The sequence below is a fragment of the Carcharodon carcharias genome, chromosome 7 (genome assembly GCF_017639515.1).
Source record: "Carcharodon carcharias isolate sCarCar2 chromosome 7, sCarCar2.pri, whole genome shotgun sequence".
NCBI lineage: Eukaryota > Metazoa > Chordata > Chondrichthyes > Lamniformes > Lamnidae > Carcharodon > Carcharodon carcharias.
In genome coordinates this window covers 32024863-32044112 of record NC_054473.1, presented here as the reverse complement: position 1 = coordinate 32044112, position 19250 = coordinate 32024863, and the positions used below count along the sequence as shown (strand labels likewise).

General features: G+C 38.1%; 1 protein-coding gene across 2 annotated transcripts in view; it reads left to right on the top strand.

Moving 5' to 3' along the window:
- The window catches only part of nup210 (nucleoporin 210), a 103496-nt gene that overhangs the window by 45480 nt on the left and 38766 nt on the right, over positions 1 to 19250 (top strand). For both annotated transcript variants that reach the window (XM_041191767.1, XM_041191768.1), the window contains 12 exons: positions 1121 to 1266; positions 4027 to 4248; positions 6920 to 7093; positions 7336 to 7528; positions 7618 to 7724; positions 8214 to 8318; positions 8420 to 8521; positions 11204 to 11332; positions 13291 to 13418; positions 13592 to 13727; positions 13932 to 13994; positions 14731 to 14910. In XM_041191767.1, coding sequence (XP_041047701.1) covers positions 1121 to 1266; positions 4027 to 4248; positions 6920 to 7093; positions 7336 to 7528; positions 7618 to 7724; positions 8214 to 8318; positions 8420 to 8521; positions 11204 to 11332; positions 13291 to 13418; positions 13592 to 13727; positions 13932 to 13994; positions 14731 to 14910 — 1685 coding nt within the window. The remainder of the gene's footprint in view (positions 1 to 1120; positions 1267 to 4026; positions 4249 to 6919; positions 7094 to 7335; positions 7529 to 7617; positions 7725 to 8213; positions 8319 to 8419; positions 8522 to 11203; positions 11333 to 13290; positions 13419 to 13591; positions 13728 to 13931; positions 13995 to 14730; positions 14911 to 19250) is intronic.

The window sequence follows — 19250 nt, the reverse complement described above, 5'->3', positions numbered from 1 at the left end:
TCTGGTGGGGGAGGACTTAAACTCGTACTGCAGGCTCATTTTTTGGCTTAATTTTAATAGCCTTACTTTTCTTAATGATGAAACAAATAACATCTTAATGATGTCAGCAAAATGACAGGTGTCTTCAATTAAAGCCTTTTTGAGGGGAATGGAAGTTGAGCTGGCAGACAGCTGAGCCTTGCAAACCAGGAAAGTCCCTGCTTCATTTTCTAGTCACTATTGAGTAGCTGATTTCAATCAGCACGAAGGATGCTCCTGGGTGAGGGAGGGGGATGATTAGCCATGATTCTAATGATTGTCAGCCTGTATGGACTTTGGGTGCAGTCAACATTGGGCTTCGTGCCAGTGCTCCCCTCCTCTCTTTTCTGTCCCTGACCAAATCTTCCAGTTGGAATATCACACAGACATGCTGTTGAAAAGTGTAACAATTTTTTGTTAGCTACTTGGAGGCACCAGTGTCTTGTCAGTTAATATCCCACCAAGGAGCTTTATGGCTTTGGCATGAAGGAGAGAACATTGGCTGGGTGGAGGGAGGTGATGTTTCTTCAAGGATAAAGCACATTAGTTTTCTTTTGCATTATTGGCTTGCACATCATACCACATTTTGTACTGGAAACAATGCATCATAAAGTTCATAACCTAGTTTATGAAGTAACATTCCCGATACAAAATGTAGCATGAAGGTTTCAATGACCTCAACTATTAACATCCAGTAGATTGAATCCTAGAGCTCATTCCATTTTACACCTGCACACTTGTCTAATCATGATCGATTAATACAATATAATGACCAGTTTTCAATCAGTTTAAATGTACATGCTTGTTAATTTTTTTGCTTTGCAGGAAATTTATTCCCATTAAAGTGTTCTACTATTTCAGTGATGTTGATATAGTTTCTGATGCATACTCTGTGGAAGGGGTAGGCCTGATGACTCGGACCTTTTTGCATTCCATGCTGCCTATGTTCTTAGGGGAAGAATTTATTTGAAGAAAATGGATTCTGCCTATACAACATTTCAAGCCAATTAATGGAACAAGTTGTAGGGTGTAGTGTTATAATACAGCTGATAAGATTTCAATGTTAAAAATAAATTTACTTATCCATCCTGTTTGTTAACAGAGAGATTGGAACCAGGCCCTAAGCACTGCAGTGGAATAAGAGTTCAAGCTGAGGCTCAGGGTTACACCACTCTTGTGGTTAGTTATAGTCACGGCCATGTGTACCTTACTGCTACCATCACTATTGTTGCATATGTGCCACTCAAAGTAAGTATTAACAATGAAAAGGTTTGTATTTAGGGTTGCTTTTTCCCTCCTGCATCTCACAGCTGTTTCCATTATGTATAATTCTTTATAATTTAATGTTGGAGTCTATCCATAATTCACATGCATTTTAGTGTTGCCACTTGTGCAAAATTGTGCAATTTGCCTTTATTTACCACCTTTTAATATGGACAAAAATTTCCCCAGACAATTCAGAGGTGCTAGGAAAACTGTCATCCAGCCAAAGAGGGATTAGAAGAGATCATTTGAAAACTTAAGTTTTGTATTTAAGAAGGGCTGTAAAAGAGGAAAGGAGGTGAAGAGGGAGGGAATTTCAAAGTATAGAAGTTAGATGACTCATGTATGGCTGCCAACATGAGGCTGTGGTCAGGCACACTACATTCAGGAGGAATTATGGAGCTGGAGCAGGTTAGAGATGGGGAAAGGTGAGGCCATGGAAAATTTTAACTTAAGAATTTTAAGGAACAGGAAGCCAAAGTACCTCAGCCAGATGATGAGCAAGTTAGTATTGCTACAAAATGGTTTTTGAACAACAGAGTTTTGGGTGAACTGAGGTTTATAAATAGTGGAGGATGGAGGCCTGGCCAAGAACGCATTGGACTAATTGAGTCTGGAGGTGGCCAAGCCATGTTTGAGGGTTTTTTTTTTTTGGAGACAAATGGGTTACAGTGGGGCAGGTGACCATTGTTATGGAGTTGGAAGGGGGCGTTCCTTGTCAGGGCCAGGATATGGAATTGGAAATTTGGTTTGTCAATAAATAGGGTGCCAAGCTTCTGAACAGTGTTGTTTAGCCTGAGATGGTGATCACGCTGGGAGTTGATGTTGAAGAAATTTATGGTTTCTGCATTTTTTTTTAGACTCAGCAGAGTTTTGAGGAGTTTTCCAACCCATGTTGTCCCAAGAGCGCTTTCAAAAATCATGTGCAGCTCAGTGAAGTGCTTTAGGATCTCTCTTTAGATCAATGTGCATTTAAATAGCATCTTTATTGTTGAAGGGAAGAATCTTCCTTCTGCTTTCGGGTATGCCATCGCTTTGAGGATCACTGCTTAGTTATCACATGGACCTCTTAATTGCTCAATTGTAAGAGACTGATTAGTCAATGGTACAACATGTGATATTGTATGGGCATCTACTGAAAGTAATAATATTACACATTTCAAATACCAGCTGCTGTTTTCATTCTCATGAAGTGGCATTCCAGAAAATAAAAAGGAAGAGGATACTGCCGAGGCGATTCCATCCCAACGCTTGTAGTACAAATGAGAAAGTTCAAATAAAATAGTTCTTATGGTCAACAGTTGTTTGCTTTGTGAAAGTTATTTAAGTAGTTGATTTTATGGTAGATATTTGATTTTAGCTTACCTTTAACTTAGATAAGAAAAGGGACTTATGGGTATGTAATGTTATTCTGTAGGCAAAAGGATGCATTATTACATTGAGAGAAATATATTTTTAATTACAGAACATTAATGATTTATTTGAGCTATGAATTCAAGAAACTTCCAACTTTTTCTAGGTATTATAAATGTACTGAAATAATTGTGAAGCATGTAACATAATTGATCAATTTGGCTAATGTGTTAAATGATCTGTGTTATTACAGTTCAGTAAATTGTATACTAAATTTAAAAACATTTGAATCCTCTTCATGTCAAAGCAAATGAGCGATGAGTTGTTGATTGTGATTACATGTGCATGCTTTGATAAACAGAATTGGAAGTGTTTTGGAACATTTTTTGGATTGCCTGAAAACATTACAGAGGACAAAAGAACAATGGTTGCAAAATAGTAACTTAGGGCCCCCCAAAAAATTGAGAGAAATTGCCTTTGTCCTCCTTAATTAGAATCAACAGTTCTGAGCTTAAAATTCAGAGATATTGTAGAATGCAACAATCAGTTGGCACAGAGAAGTTTTGAGGAGTTCTAAGATTGACTGGCAAAATTGCTACAGGATAATTTGGTACAAACCTTGCCAGGGAAAATTTGGCAATAGATCACTTACCCAACTGAAATTGGTGAGGTAAATGAGAATTATTACTCAATTGGTTTAAGCACTAGTTTCATTAAATAGCAACTCTTCCTTGCTTTTATGAATTCACCCAACAATAAAATAAAGAATACAAATATTGTGGACAAACATTGCAACTTGTCATCTATTAATAACTGTGCATTAAAAGGATGGGACTGAGATGCAGAAAAATCATAAGTAAATGGCACAACAGGTTGGAGAGGCTGTCTAGCCTACTCCTGTTCCTTTTGTTCCTGTGACTCGCTACTTGAAATTTGATACATTGTTTTTCCCCCTTTCCCATAAAAATTAACCTCTAAAGCTGCAAGGTCCTAACATACAAGTGATTGTCAAGTTATTTTCCACAAACACTTATATGAAATACTCATTATCATTCTAAATGATTAATGTCCAGTCCTCCTCACTTTGGACTGACTTTTGGTGATTGTCATATTAAGAAGCTACTCTGCTAGATTTACCTTTAATTTTGCCTCGATACTTGATATGTTTGTAGTTACATGAATATGCAGATAAATGACCTGAAGCAAAATGTGCTCTCCTAATAAGTGTTTGTCATAAACCATAGTTTTAAAACCAAAAATGCAAGAGTGTGAAGTTACAAAATGGAAATTTGGTTTGAGTTAGTATTACTAATTTGCAGATAAGACGTCATAGTTTTGAAGCAGTGGTAACCCATAACATGATTTTTACCTATATACTGTTTTTTATTTCAGGCTGTTGATCCAGTATCTGTTGCTTTGGTAACTTTGGGATCCTCAAAGGATATGCTGTTTGAGGGAGGGCCCAGGCCATGGGTCTTGGAGCCCTCAAAGTTTTTCACTGATCTTACAGCTGAAAATGAAGGAAGTATTGTTCTCCATCTGATTAGTTCCCCAGCATTTAGAAATCAACCTAAACATGTGGTGAGAGCTACCTGTACAGCACTGGGAGAGCAGGTGAGAAACAACAACTTATTCTCTATATCTTGTACCCCACTGTGCTAGGTTTCTTTACAGCACTTTCTTGGCATGCATGCTGAGACATTGTGCAATAATAACTTGACTAAATCAATTCTTTACATACGGCAAATGGTGACTTCAGACAATGCTAAGTAGATGATCTGTCACAGCCTCCTTCTGAAGCCCCTAGCATTACAAATGCCAGTCTTCAGCCAATGCCATTAACTTGGTAGTATTAAGAAACTGCTGAAGACACTAGATACAACAAAGGTTATGGGTCTTGAACCACATCTCTGCTGTAGTACTGCAGACTTGTGCTTCAGAACTAGCCATGCCTTTAACTAAGATGTTCCAGTCCAGATGCAATAATGTGGAAAATTGCCCAGGTATGTCCTGACCACAAAAATCAATGAAGTGGTGGAAGGAGCCATTGACAGTGCTATCAAGTGGCATTTACTCAACAATAACCTGCTCACCAGTGCTCAGTTCCACCAGGACTACTCAGTTCCAGACCTCATTACAGCCTGGTCCAAACATGGATAAAAGAGCTGAATTCCAGAGGTGATTTGAGAGTGACTGCGCTTGACGTCAAAGCAGCTTTTGACCAAGTGTGGCATCAAGAGGTCCTAGAAAAATTGAAACCAATGTGAATTTGGGGGAAAACTCTTTACTGGTTGGAGTCATTCCTAGCACAAAGGAAGATGGTGTGGTTGTTGGAGACCAATCATCTCAGCACCAGTATATTGCTGCAGGAGGTCATCAAGGCTCATGTCCTAGGCCCAACCATCTTCTGCTTCATCAATAAGGTGAGATGTGGGGAGGTATGCTGATGATTGCATAGTGATTGGTACTATTGAGAATTCCTCAAACTGAAATAGTCCATGCCCACATGCAGCAAGACCTGGACAGAGTACTTGCTTGGGCTGATAATGCCTCACACTTGTGTGTTGAGAATGTCCTAGTGTACAGAGCAGTTGTCATCACCACATTCCTATACTGCAGTGAGACCTGGACTGGGTACCAATGACACATAAGAGTGCGCAAGAAATTCCATCAGCAGTGCATCCTCCAGATTCAATGGGAGGGCCATCAAACAAATGCTAGTGCCCTCCTTGAAGCCAGCTCCACAAGCATTGAGGCAAAACTCCTGCAAAATCAACTACAATGGACTGGACACTGTCCAGATGGCCAAAATGTGTCTCCCCAACCTGGCCCTGTTTTCTCAACTCTCAAATGGCTTGTGTTCCAGGGAAGGACAAAAAAAAAACCACTTCAAAGACACTCTCACAGTTCTCCTTGAAGTATGGCAGCAATGACAATAATGCATGGGAGGCGCTTGCTACTAATCTTCCAAAATGGTGACAACTTGTCCATCGAGCTGCATTATGCTTTGAGTCCAAACACCTTACTGCTGAGGCAGACTGGCAGCAGTGAAGAATAGAAAAGGAAGCAAATCCTGTATTCCAGATCCTCCTACCTCATGGGGCGTCCTGCCCCCGTATCCAAAGATCGGCAGGTCAAGACTCAGCCTTTTAAGTCGCTTAAGACCTAATGCAGAAACTTCCGACCCTGAGTAGAATTGGAGGACAGCCAATGACAACTATGGGATTGACTATCTCCAACAAGAGGCAATCTAACCGTCTGCCCTTGAATTGTGTGGCAGTTACCATCACTGAATCCCCACCATCAACATCCTGGTCATTTCACTTGGTCAGAAACTTAACTGAACCAGCAATGTTGTGGCTACAAGTGCAGATCAGATGTTGGGAATTCTGTGGCAAGTTACTCGGCTCCTGAATCATCAAGGTCTGTCCACTATCTAGAAGGCACAATTCAGGAGAATGATAGAGTATCCTGTACTTGCCTGGATGAGTGCAGCTTGACACAATCCATGACAAAGCAGCCTTTCTACCACCTAAATATTCACTCCCTCCGCCAGCGCACAGTGGCGGCAGTGTTTATCATATAAAAATACACTGCAGCAACTGTAAAGGCTCCTTCTTCAAAACCCGCAGTCTCTCCCACCTAGAAGAACAAGGGCAGTAGCACCTCTTAAATCATCTTCAGCCAAAATTGCTGTGTATATAAAGGGTTACAATGGTCGATTTAAATGAGAGGAGGCTTGAGTTGAGCAAAAACACCGGCATGGGCAAGTTAGGCTGAATATCCTGTTTCTGTGCTGTATATTCTGTATAATCACATGTAAACCACCTGCAAATTCCTCTGCAAGTGACACATCATACATCATTCTGATTTGGAAATATATCACTGCTGCTTTCACTGTGGGTGGGTCAGAATCCTGGGACTCACTCCCTAACAGCACTGAGAGCGTACCTACATTGTGTGGACTGCAGTGGTTCTGGGAGGCAGCTTACCATCACCTTCTCAAGGGCATTTAGCAATAGGCATTAAACGCTGACTTTGCTGGTGATGTTCACATGCCATTGAATGAATGTACGAAAAAACTTACTAGATACAAATTTAATAAGTTTTAATTTGTAATTTTGAGTTTTTGTGGCACTTGATAGAGAAAACCTATTGTTTTCCTCCTGAGTGGAGTTTAATTGGCAGTTTTTTGCCTCAGCCTTGACATATTTGGGATGCTGTAATAACAGATTCATTAATTGATATTTAACCTACATATTATATGTATTTTCTTCTTCTTTAGGTTTTGGCTTTGACAGTAGGGAACAAGCCTAGTTTAAAAAATACCTTCCCTGCAGTGGAACCAGCTGTTGTCAAGTTTGTTTGTGCTCCTCCATCCAGGCTCACATTGGTTCCTGTATACCTGAATCCACAGCTGGACCTATCATGTCCTTTGCTTCAACAAAATAAACAAGTGGTAAGTCTTAATTTGTGTTATAGAATTCGAAAAATCACAGTTCTTAATGCAATTTATTTCTAAAATAGTTATCATGTTCAGATCATACTTTTTTAGTGCAGTTGCTTCAAATATTTCAAGTCAATTGCTCTTAATCGGGAATTTTTCTTTTGACGTATGATCTTCAATGATTTCTATTTGTTCTTAAAAAGAAAATATTCAGAATATTTCTTCATATTCTAATGGCATTGCTTCTCTTCTAGGTTCCTGTGTCAAACTATCGTAACCCAGTCCTTGACTTGGAAGCATATGACCAGCAAGGACGTAGATTTGACAACTTTTCTTCCCTTAGTATTATCTGGGAATCATCAAAACTTTCCCTAGCCAGCATTGAACTCAGTATGCCTATGCAAATGAATGAAAAAGATCACGGAAATGGACAAAAAAAGCAACATGGTATGGACATAGTTAAAAATCAGTCGGTGTATATTGCAAAAGTTGAATAATTTGCTTATTTGGACTGTGCATTTTATATTTTAAATTAGGTTTGCAGACTGTGCTGGTTCATCGTGAATCAGGGACTACTTCAATCACAGCAACTGCAACAGGCTATCAGCAAGAGCATCTCAGTGCAGCTAAAGTTAAATCTAGGGTATGTCAACTATTAAAGTAAAAAAAATTAGTGCAGACTTGGGTAACTGAATTTGTTCAATTATGTTAAAGAACCGTTTAAATCCTAATACTGTATTGCTGAAAAAGAGACATATCGAAGCTTTTCATCTTGCACTCGTTAGGACACTTCAAGAATGCCAATATAAGGGGAAAACAACAACTTATACTGTCTGAGAAGAGAGTGCTGATGGTTGGCAAGTGGATTCTGATTAGTAGAGGCATTACCATATAGAATTCACCAGTGATGGTGACTGACAGTTAACTGCCAAGCATTATTTGAAACTTAAAACCAGGCAGCTTGACCCTGATTGGTCAAGGCATTGCCATGAGGTATGAGTCAGCGAATGGCTGTCACTTAATTTGTTTAGCTGAATACTGTATTGTGATAGTTTTAACTTCTAACTGGATAATAACATAATTAAAAATGTATAATAAGTATTCTAACTTGTTTGGTATTCCTCTGTCACAGTATGATCCATTAATACCTGTATCTGCTACAATTGAATTGTTGCTTGTGGAAGATGTTAAAATCATCCCGGATAATATCACCATTTACAACCATCCTAACATTAAGGTAAAAATGTGTTACTTATTTAGTGGTATACAGCCAAATAAAATCTGTTTTACAAAATATGTTTATTACAATTAAGAGCTTTCATTATTTCTGTCTAAAAGGCAGAGCTTTCACTCAAGGAAGGATCAGGATACTTTTTCATTAATACAAGTGCAACAAATCTAGCAAAGGTTGACTATCAGGAGGCCCAGTTCATTGCTCAGGTGAGTGAGTCATTATCTGTATAATACTGTCAGGGGTGGGGGAGGTGGGAGGTTCATATATGTCCTTGGCTCTTTGCTTCTAGTAGAATTTATCTTCCCTGTAGTCTTGAAGCACTGGATAGCTAGAACACAATGGTCGAATTAAGGTAAAATATTTCGTAGCTTTGAATAGTTAATTTAAGAATGTTATTGAGTTGCCCATGAACTAAAAATTCTGAGATAAAAATCCCTTTTTAAAGATAGCATTCTGACCATTATAACGCTCATGCAAAAATCTAGTTCAAAGTATTTGTTTAAAAAAAATGAAGCACCCTCTAAGCCAAATAATATCTCCATTTATGCCTTAGATTAATAGATTCCCAAAAGCTTCTTACTTTTAAAAATGTGGAATTGCACCACTCTTGCATTTCAAGGCATGCAACAGTTTAGCTTAGGGTACTGCCTCTGAGGTGCACATGGCCAACAGCCACAGGTTCAGCCAGCAAGTCTCTGAATTTAATGCAACAGGAATTGTCATCTTTTTATTTTGTTCCTGAGTGATGAGGTGCTAGCTGAGTCACAGTTACGCTGCAAGCCTGGCTTTGAGTTCAAGCAAAGTGAGACAAGCTACAAACATGTAACTATTGAAAGGAGGTCTAGTTTTTTTTTATATAGCTTTGTAGACCTGCTGTTAACTGTTGTCAGATCAGCAATACCTTTAACTTTGAACCAGCACCTCACACAGGATCAAGTAGCATGAAGCCAACCAAAATTAAAACTCAGACCACTGACATTGCAATATTCTGTAATATTTCCAAATGTACTTGGAAATTGGGGTGAGGAAAATTTTTCATGCTACTATATTATAAAGTAACGCCTCTGGAATTTAAAAAATTTATTCTTGCGCCAGGCGTTGCTGGCTAGGCCAGCATTTATTGCCCATCCCGAACTGCCCTTGAGAAGGTGGTGATGAACTGCCGTCTTGAACTGCTGCAGTCTATGTAGTGGTCATGGTCATTGCCCTGTATTTATGTGGCACAAATGTTACTTGCTACTTGTCAGCCCAAGTCCGAGTGTTGTTCAGGTCTTACTGCATATGGAGATGGACTGCATCAGTATCTGAGAACTCACGAATGGTGCTGAACATTGCACAAGCATCAGTGAACATCCCTGCTTCTGATCTTCATTGATGAAGTAGCTGAAGGTGGCTGGGCCTAGGACACTACCCTGAGGAACTCCTGCTGTAATGCCCTGGGACTGAACTGACTGACCTTCAATAACCAGAATCATCTTTCTTTGTGCCCTGTATGACTCCAACTAGTGAAGAGTTTTCGCCCTGATTCCCATTTACTCCAGTTTTGCTAGGGCTTCTTGATGCCACACTCAGTCAAATGCTGCCTTGATGTCAAGGACAGTCACTCGCCTCACCTTTGGAGTTCAGCTCTTTTGTCCATGTTTGGACCAATGCAGCAAAGAGATCAAAAACTGAGTGGACCTAGTGGAACCCAAATTAAACGATAATGAGCAGGTGATTCCTGAGTAAGTGCTGCTTGAAAGCACTGTTGACGACTCCTTTCTCCCTTCCATGTTTGTGATTACAAATGCTTCAGCCTTCACATTTGCACTGATGTGCTGGGCTCCCCCTTTGTTGAGGATGAGAGATATTTGTTGAGCTGCCTCCACCAGTTACTTATTTTATTGGCCACATGGCAAGACTGCAGAACTTAGATCTGATCCATTGGTTGTGGAATCACTTAGCTCTGTCTGTTGCATGCTGTTTTCACTCTTTGGCGTGCAAATAGGTCCTATTTTGGAGCTTCACTAGGTTGACACTTCATTTTTAGGTATGTCTGATGCTGCTCCTGATATGACTTCCTGCACTGGCTCAAAAGCAATCATTCAACTGGATTTCGATCTGTGCATTAATTTTGTTCCAATGGTTTATGTTTTGCTATATATTCATTTAGTTACACTCCTATTCATTCCCAGGTAATGAAAACTACAATTTCATTTTTGACCTAAAAATTGTTTTAATTTTAACCATTTATTCCACATTGACAGTGCTACTATGTGGCATGGCCAAAAACCATACAAGAACTGAGCTGAGTCCTGGTCACGGGCTGGAGCTTCCTGTGGTTTTGTTTGGGTCCAAAGCTTTCATGCCCCAAATAGGATCACAAACAGAGGTATAGGTGATAAGGGCAGGGACTCTATGGGAATTACCACATCTTCAGGCGTAGAATCCAGTGTATGTTGGAGAAATAAACATGTCAAATTGTTTATTAGGGTGGTGGAGGGAGCTCCATGCCAAGACCATGGCTTGAACCCTCAGTGTTATGGCACAATCCAGAGGGTTCACCATGGTACAGGCTTGCTGATCACAAGCAGGACAAACAGCGAAGGAAGAAATATCTTTTCTTTCTTCCCCCTGCCATCTTGACCACAAGCACCACATTTTGTTGTCTCCAAATGTGGCAAGGCGCTGCAGGTGTACCCCTTTGACATGGACATTTGGATGGGCCCATGCAAGTAGGGTGACTTCTCACTAATCCTGCCTACTCTGACAAAGTTGGTAGTGCTGGTCACTGATATTTGCAATGCCAGCATAACTAGTGGAATCATGCCCCTACATAGTTTCAGGCTGATGTGAGTTTCTAAAATTGTACAATCTATAAAATCATTTTATTTTTCTGCATTATACAGGTGCAGCCAATACATCCAGGAATTTTAACAGTTTTAGTCCATGATTTGTGTCTTGCTTTTTTGGGGCCTGCTAGAGCTCAAGTACATGTGTCTGACATACTGGAGGTATACATACGAGTTGTGGATAAGGTTAGTTGAACATTAATAACTTAATGGTTAAGTTTATTTTGGTTTCTATTTTTCTTAAGTGCTGATAGATAAACCATAAAAAGCTCAGTTGTGCATTAAGTTTTATAAATGAAGATACTAAAGAAACAAGCAAAGAAGTAAACTTCAGTTTGTACAAGGTAATAGTTAGACAACAGTCAAGGTAACAGTTTTGGTAGCCACAGAGACTATAAAGTTTAGATTCAACAAGGTAATAGAGAAGAACAACTATAGTTATGAGGAGAAACGTATGAAATAAGGATTAGCTCCACTGGAGAAGAGAAGGCTAAAAAGAGATTATATAGAGAATTTTGAAATTATGAAAGATTTTGATAGGGCCCATTCAGAAATAATTTTTTATCTACTTGTGGATACAGCAATAGCTTCAGTTTTCAGCAGGTGAGAAAAGGCATGAGGAGAAACTTCTTCACATAAATGTCCTGTTTGAGCATGGGATATTTTACTATAGCAAATAGCTGAAACCGAAACCATTGCACCTTGTAAGAGAAAATTAGATTCATACTTTAAATGGAGGAACATCGAAGGTTATGGAGAGAGAGTGATGTTGTAGGATTAATGAGGAAAGAAATATTCCAGATGCGAGAAACCTGAAATAAAAACAAAATGTTAGTAATACTCGGGCCAGGGAAATCTAGAAAAAGCTGGAGGTGTAACAAGTTTTAAGTAAGTGCAAAGGCAGGAAAAGGAGGTGGAGGAAAAATAAAAGGGAAGGTCTTTGATAGCGTGAAAGGTGGGAGAGATGGCGCAAGGCAAAAGGAGATTGTAATGGGACAAGAAAAGAAACAAAAGATAGGCCTTGAGGAGGTGTAAATGGGAATAGCAGAGTCAGAAAGTTCAACGACCTGCAATGTTAACTGTTTCACTCTCCACAGATGCTGCATGACCTGATGAGTATTTCCAGTGTTTCTGATATAGTAGGATTAATGGATTGCTCTAGCAAATAGAGGCAGCAGTGGGGAAAATGGTCTCCCGTGTGATAATTTTTATACTTAAGTGTGTGAATGTGTTTTGCAGAATTAGAATGGAAATATTCTGACTGCATTTTACAAGCTTCATAATATTCACAATTATCTCTGTAGAATTTAACATCTTTTTATAAAGTGCAGTCTTCTGCCTGACCTAAACACATTATTTAAACTTTTGTGAAAAATGCAGTTTTCCCCTTTCACCCTCTTGCTGTTAAAACTGTGATACCATGGTATTGAACAGCTTCTCAAAGGAAAAGCAATAAGTTTACAATTAATATGGAGCAAGAAACCAAAAGAGCAGTTGTATGAAGTGTAACAGGCTGTTGAGCAAAGAGATAATAGGGCTTGTTATAGCAATGAAAGTCAACCCAATGCTTAGCTGCAATGGAATGGCAAACATAGGCTGAATCAGCAGAGAAAGTATAAATCAAAGGAGGTGATATTGCTGCATAAGTCTGGCCTTATCTGAAGTATAAAAACAGAAAATGCTGAAACTGCTCATTAGGCATGGCAGCATCTAGAGAGGGAAAGAGAAACAGAGTTAATGTTTCAGGTCATTAAGTTTCATAGGAAAGGTTTTCGATCTGAAAGGTTAACTGCTTCTCTCTTCACAGATGCTGCCAGGCCTGCTGAGCATTTCTAGCATTTTCTGTATTTATTTTGGATTCCAGCAGCCACAGTATTTTACTTCTTTTCTTGAGTATTCTGCACATTTGTGATCAACTTGTAAGGATATAATGGCTCTTGAGAACAAGCTAAGAGAATCCTAGGAATCAGAAGTTATGAGATGAAATTAATAATAATGTTGAGCTTAGTTTTACACAGTTTGATAGACTTGTGCAATAAGTCACCAGGAAAGCCTATCACTTCTAATGGCATATGTAACTTAAATTGTACTTGGTATATCTAAGTCTTTAATGTGTAATGTATTCATAATTTTTTCTTCCACAGGTGGAGATTGGTAACACGGTTAAAGCCTATGTGCGAGTACTGGATTATTCAAAAAAACCTTTCTTTTCTAAATATTTCCAATTCATGAATTTAAAGCTGAAAGCAGCCTCTCAAATACTTTCTTTAGAGTAAGTAACTTTTTTCAGTTTTACCAGAATGATTAGCTCAATCCCTTTAACCTTAGATTAGATTCAGGGCTCTGTTGATGTCACTGTTGGGTCGCTAAGGTGCGTTTTTTGTTCTTCAATGAAAGGCTTGATTTGTCAAGGTTTGTTTCTTGAACATATATTTTCTGTTTTAGGCCACTTGATGAAATCCTTGATGATTACACTGCAAGCTTTACAGTTCAAGGTAATGCAATAGGACAGACCAGTTTGACAGCAACTGTAACAAGCAAGGATGGCAAAAAGCTAAGTTCTGCACCTCAGCAAGTAGAAGTAAGTTTGAGCATATTTCCTCCAGTCACACAAATAATTCAAAATGTCCAGTTACTACGTTGTTAAAAGCCGCAGAGATCGTGTCGCAAAATCAACAAAAGCTGATGTTGTAAATGTTAAAGATGAGGGAAGGATTTCTGGTGTCATCTCAGTCTTAAAATCAATGTAATTTGAATCTTAAATCAATTTCTTTCCATTCTGTAGGTATTTCATCCCTTTCGATTGATTCCAAGAAAAGTAACACTCATTGTGGGTGCAATGATGCAGGTACATTGTGTCCAGGGCATGATTGTTTCTAACAATTTAAAAATTCTGCTGAAATACTGATTATCCATCTGTTGAAAGATGTTAAATTCAGTTCCCCAAACTCAAATCTGTGTTGACGGTATAGTATCAAAATATGATGCCTCATTTTTCTTGTTTTTGATTAAAGAATATCAATTTTAATGTTGATGAATCTGTTGTTAAAATGACAACTAAAGATGGTTTCATGGCAATTTTTCTTCAGATTCTCTGAATGTTGGTGGTCTCTAAATTGGAATGTATCCATGTCAGATATAATACTTCATGCTCCTAAAACTGACCATAAAAGTATAACATGTTTACACTTCATGCATTATTACTCTATCTGTTGGATATTTAAAGAAAAAATCTGAGAATGCCCAGAACCAATATGCAGCCCAGTGCTAGTTTCAACAGCCAAAGGAAGGAATCACTGATATTTGACTTTCAGAAGATTTTCACATGCTCATAGCAAATAGTAAATAGCAATCGAAAATACCTCTTTCCAGCATTTCTAATATCATTTTTGTATTGCAAAACTTGAAATTAACAAGATGAGAAAACTGCTCAGATTTTTTTGTATCCAAGCCCTGAGAAAAAAAATCTGTTGGATATTTTACTTCATTTTGAGAGACAAAATGTTGAACATTAAAAGTATTTTTAATTAGAAATTTGAATGCTTTAACTAAGATGTTAATTTTAATCCATTACTGTGTAACAGATTACTTCTGAAGGAGGTCCGCAGCCACAGTCCAACATCTTGTTTTCTATAAATGATCAAAACCTTGCTACAGTAAATAACATTGGGCATGTAAGAGGACTTGCAGTTGGAAGTGGCAAAGTGACTGGCGTGGTTCAAGCTGTTGATGCTGAAAGTGGCAAAGTAGTGGTCATTTCTCAGGTAAGAGATGGGAAATCAAAATCTGGTGTGCCTTGAATGCATTTTACTTAAATTTTAAGAGTTTTTGTAGGCCTGCAATATTAGCTAAATTAAAAAAAAAAATACAGCATTTGAATTTGCATGTGTGATGTCTTTTATACCGAGGTACACAGGAGAATCCCTGTAAAAAAATTTATGCACCATATCATAGCATGTTAATTCAGAAATATTTGAGGTTGTAGCTTCCCTAATTGTAAATGAAGAGCAGAAACTCTTCTTGTTGTGAATTTTTGAATGGATTTACACTTTCAGGTTTTCTATTAATTTTATCCGATCACTTGTAATAGCCGTGAAATAATTTTTCTATTTCACCATGGTAACATTAGTCAAAGCAAGTATTAACTTTTTGTTTAAAACAGTTCATGATTATATCACAAGAAATTACCAGTAAGGATAGCTATGAGGCTAATATTCATTCATTCATCCACAAAGGCATTATATTCCAATGTTTCAACATCTGCTTGTTTGTTCAATGGTTTTCACTTCCACTATTCTATCTTGAAGTCCATCCCATCTGTACATAAATCAGTGTGAAGAAAAGTTTGATATCAGTCTGAAATTTACTTTTAATTTGGAACTGTGCCTCCTTTGTATTATTCTTGCAATAGATAATATTTCATAGCTACTTTCTTATTCTTAACTATCTTGTATATTTCTTCAAGACCATGTCATAAATGTTTCTTCAATTTTTCCTCATAATTCAGATCCTTTTCCACTAGGTATCAGTCTTATGTCTCTTCTCTGCACTGCATCAATTGCCAAACCGTTCCCCTGTTTCTCAGCAGCCAGAAATGGACAGTACCTAGGATGTAAAGACCAGATCACTATGTTGTTCAATAAAAAGCTCTTCCAACTTATAGTCTATTAATTTGATATGCACATAGTTGAACATGTGATGTACCATATTTATATCCCTTGGGTCCTTTTCAACATAATTATTGATGATTTCGACTTCATTAATTGAACACGTCATCTATTTTTCTATCCATGCAACATTAAATTGCATTTGTTTGCCCACATACTTGTTTTATCAAAGTCATTCTACATTTTATGAGCAGCCTTTTTGGATTCTGTTGCCCCTCATTTAATTATCAACTGTAAATTTGGCTAATTTGCGTTGAGTTTTCAAATTTGTCATTCAGAATCAGTAGTACTTTCATTGATGAGCCCTGGGATGTGCCAAACGTTATTCCCCAACTCCCCTCGCTTTGAAACCCCTTCATTAATTCCTATTCCAACTTTCTGTTGTTTACTATGCTTCAGACAATTTCCTCGATCTCTACAGCTTTGAGGTTAATTATTTTCAAATGGATCTTGTCAAATGTCTTTTTGGCAATCGAGGTACTTCATTTAGGGTTTTCCACAATACACTTGGGTATTCACTTGCTTAACCCAGTCTGCAATCTGTACATCAATATCAGTTCACATTTTAAATGAGTTTTAAGTGTGATATAGACTGAACATATAATGAACAACTCAGTGGAGTGTAATTCTTATTACACCTGTCATGATTTATAATTACCTTGATTTTGTAGTTTGTGATTTGTCAAAGCTTTGTACCATTGAAACATAAATCAGGGCACGTGGCTTCTCATCGTGTATTTAACTGCAGTGAATCTCCATTATCCACATTAGGATTATTCTCTTTTGATTGTCTAAGCATTTGTATTGTAGGGCCTGCTGTTTGTTTCTTTCTTTTTTTTATTTGTTTGTCATGAAGAAAACATATCAATTTGCATTGGTTACTGGAGGATGATGATTCATTCTGGCAGTTAATGAAGCTATGTGCCATATTCCAAAATATGATTCTGGCCCTTTGGTAAAGATATATTGGCTAAAAAAAAAGATGCAATTCACAATTGTTTTTACATTATCAGCTATGTAGCTGTACTTGACTGTTTTCAGGCCTTTTATCACAGGCTGCAACATGTGGAGACATAATTTTCCATAAATCATAGGCTACTCATTTATAGCCCTCAAAAAAATCAAAATATTGCAGATGCTGAAAGTTTAAAATGTAAACAGACAATGCTGGAGAAACCTGACAGGCAGCAGATGTGGAAGGAGAAACAGAGTTAACGTTTCAGATTGATGACTTTTCATCAGAACTGGAAATAGTTAGCGACACGAGAGGTTTTCAGCATGTAGAGGCAGGATCAGGCGGGGTGGGAGGAAAAAATAAAAATGTAAGGGAGAGAGTGGAAGATGGTAAAGATTAAATGGCAAAAAGGATAATGGTACAAGCCAAAAGGGGACGATAATAGAACAAGTAAAGAAACACATCATGGCAGTTTGCATAAATATATAAGCAGGAGTAGGCCATACAGCCCCTTAGCATGCTCTGCTATCCTGTACAATCATGGCAAAACTTCTAATCAGCTCTGCTTTCCCACCCTATTCCCTTACTTCATGATTTCTTTAATGTTTGAAAATCTATTGACCTCAGTCTTGAATATATTCATCAGTTGAGCAGCCATAGCCTTCTGGGGTAGAAAATTCCAAAGATTCACAACTCTGAATTAAGAAATTTCTCCTTTTACTCCAAAATGGCCGACCCCATGATTTTTATTTTGAAAAGTGGTATGGGCAATAATGGTGACCAGCTAAGGACCACTACAATCGTATTCAGTGCTGTATGCATTTGTATTTCCTGAATTGTAAGTAAAACAAGGCCAAGATCAACCTATTTCAGTGTACCTTAAGGGCTATGTGTACTGAACAGTTGAAATCCTTTTCCTGCAGTGCATCAATCTTTACTCCTTGTACTTTACAGGAACACAACAGGGAAAACATAGTCTCAACAGGGCTATAAGCAATTGCCTTATTCTATGTACAGTTTTGCTGTACCAAAAGAAAAGGCTGTACTTCTTGCAGCCTGGACTTCTCGTATGTACACTATTAAAACTTATGAAATTTCTCCTATTACCGTTGTACTTTGGATAACGGTTCTTTACCCTGCTTGACAAGGTGCATGATGCGTTGTCAATTCCGCCTGTCTTAGTGTTACTTTGCTTCCTGTTCATGCATAGTAATTCTTTCCAGGCCCTGCTTTAATATGTTGTCATTCAGTATCTCATCCAGATGAATCCGCCAGCTTAAAACTTTGGTGCCTGTACATCCTTCAGTATCCTACCTTGGTGGTCCTTTTTTAAGTAACTTTTTTCGATATTTAACGTTATAGAAGCACTTGTGTCAAGGGGCACCCTCTTGTCATCAAAGACCTGGCTTTTTACTTGTTACTTTTATCCTTTCCTCACTTTGTCAGTAAAGATCTGACCAGAGAATTGGTTGCTTGGCTTTCCTCGACCTTACTGGATTTGACTGCTCTCAACAAATTCACCAAACTCAGCCATTAACTGGCAACTGCAACATGTTTATACATGCTTCCATAGCCTGTTTTCTTGACTTCTGCTATTCTGTACCTGATCCTCTTGTCCGTAACATAAACTGCTGGGATGTTTCTGAAATGGAATAGAATAGCACTGTTTTCCTTCATATTCCCAACTCTTACCCCAAGAACAACATAGTTAAATAAACTGACTATTTTGTGAATAGGCATCCATCCTGATTGTGGATCTTGATAGCTCTATTTACAGTTATGCTTGGAACTAATCCAAGATTTCACTTCTGGAGTTAAATATAATGGATAACATTTGAGCACACCCCAGGAACATTTGTAACAGCATCCACCTGATAATTTTTATTATTAAATTGGCATTATTGTCGGTGTTCATCTTGTGTCTTAAGATGCAATTATCAAGTGCTCAAATGATAACACACTTGCTACTGAGTCACAAGGTTGTGGGTTCAAGCCCCACTGCAGGACTAAGCTTGCAGTGCAGTAGTGAAGGAGTACTGCATTATCAGAGATGCTCTCTCTTGGATGAGATGATAAATTGAGGCCCTGCCTTCATGTTTGAATGTTTATAAAAGATCACTTAAGCATCATTTGATAAAGAGCTTGAGTGTTCAACCAGTGCTCTGGCTAACATTTATTTATGTTGGTGGTGGTAGTATATGAAAATTGCCTGTTACCTTTGGCAAAAGAACAACTGCACTTTAAAAGTAACTAACTGCCTGAATGCTCTTTGGGGTGTCCTAAGGATATGAGAGATGTTATACAATTATAAACCCTTTTTATCAGAACCGAATTAATGTAGACTTGAGCCCAAATCTCTTGGCATTATAAAGGTACACACTTTGACTCTGATTGTGATGGTCCATTTATTCTGCCACCTGTAAACAGTTCTGGAGCCCACCCAATACTGACATTTGCTGTCTGTGTTGCAGCATTGGGCCCT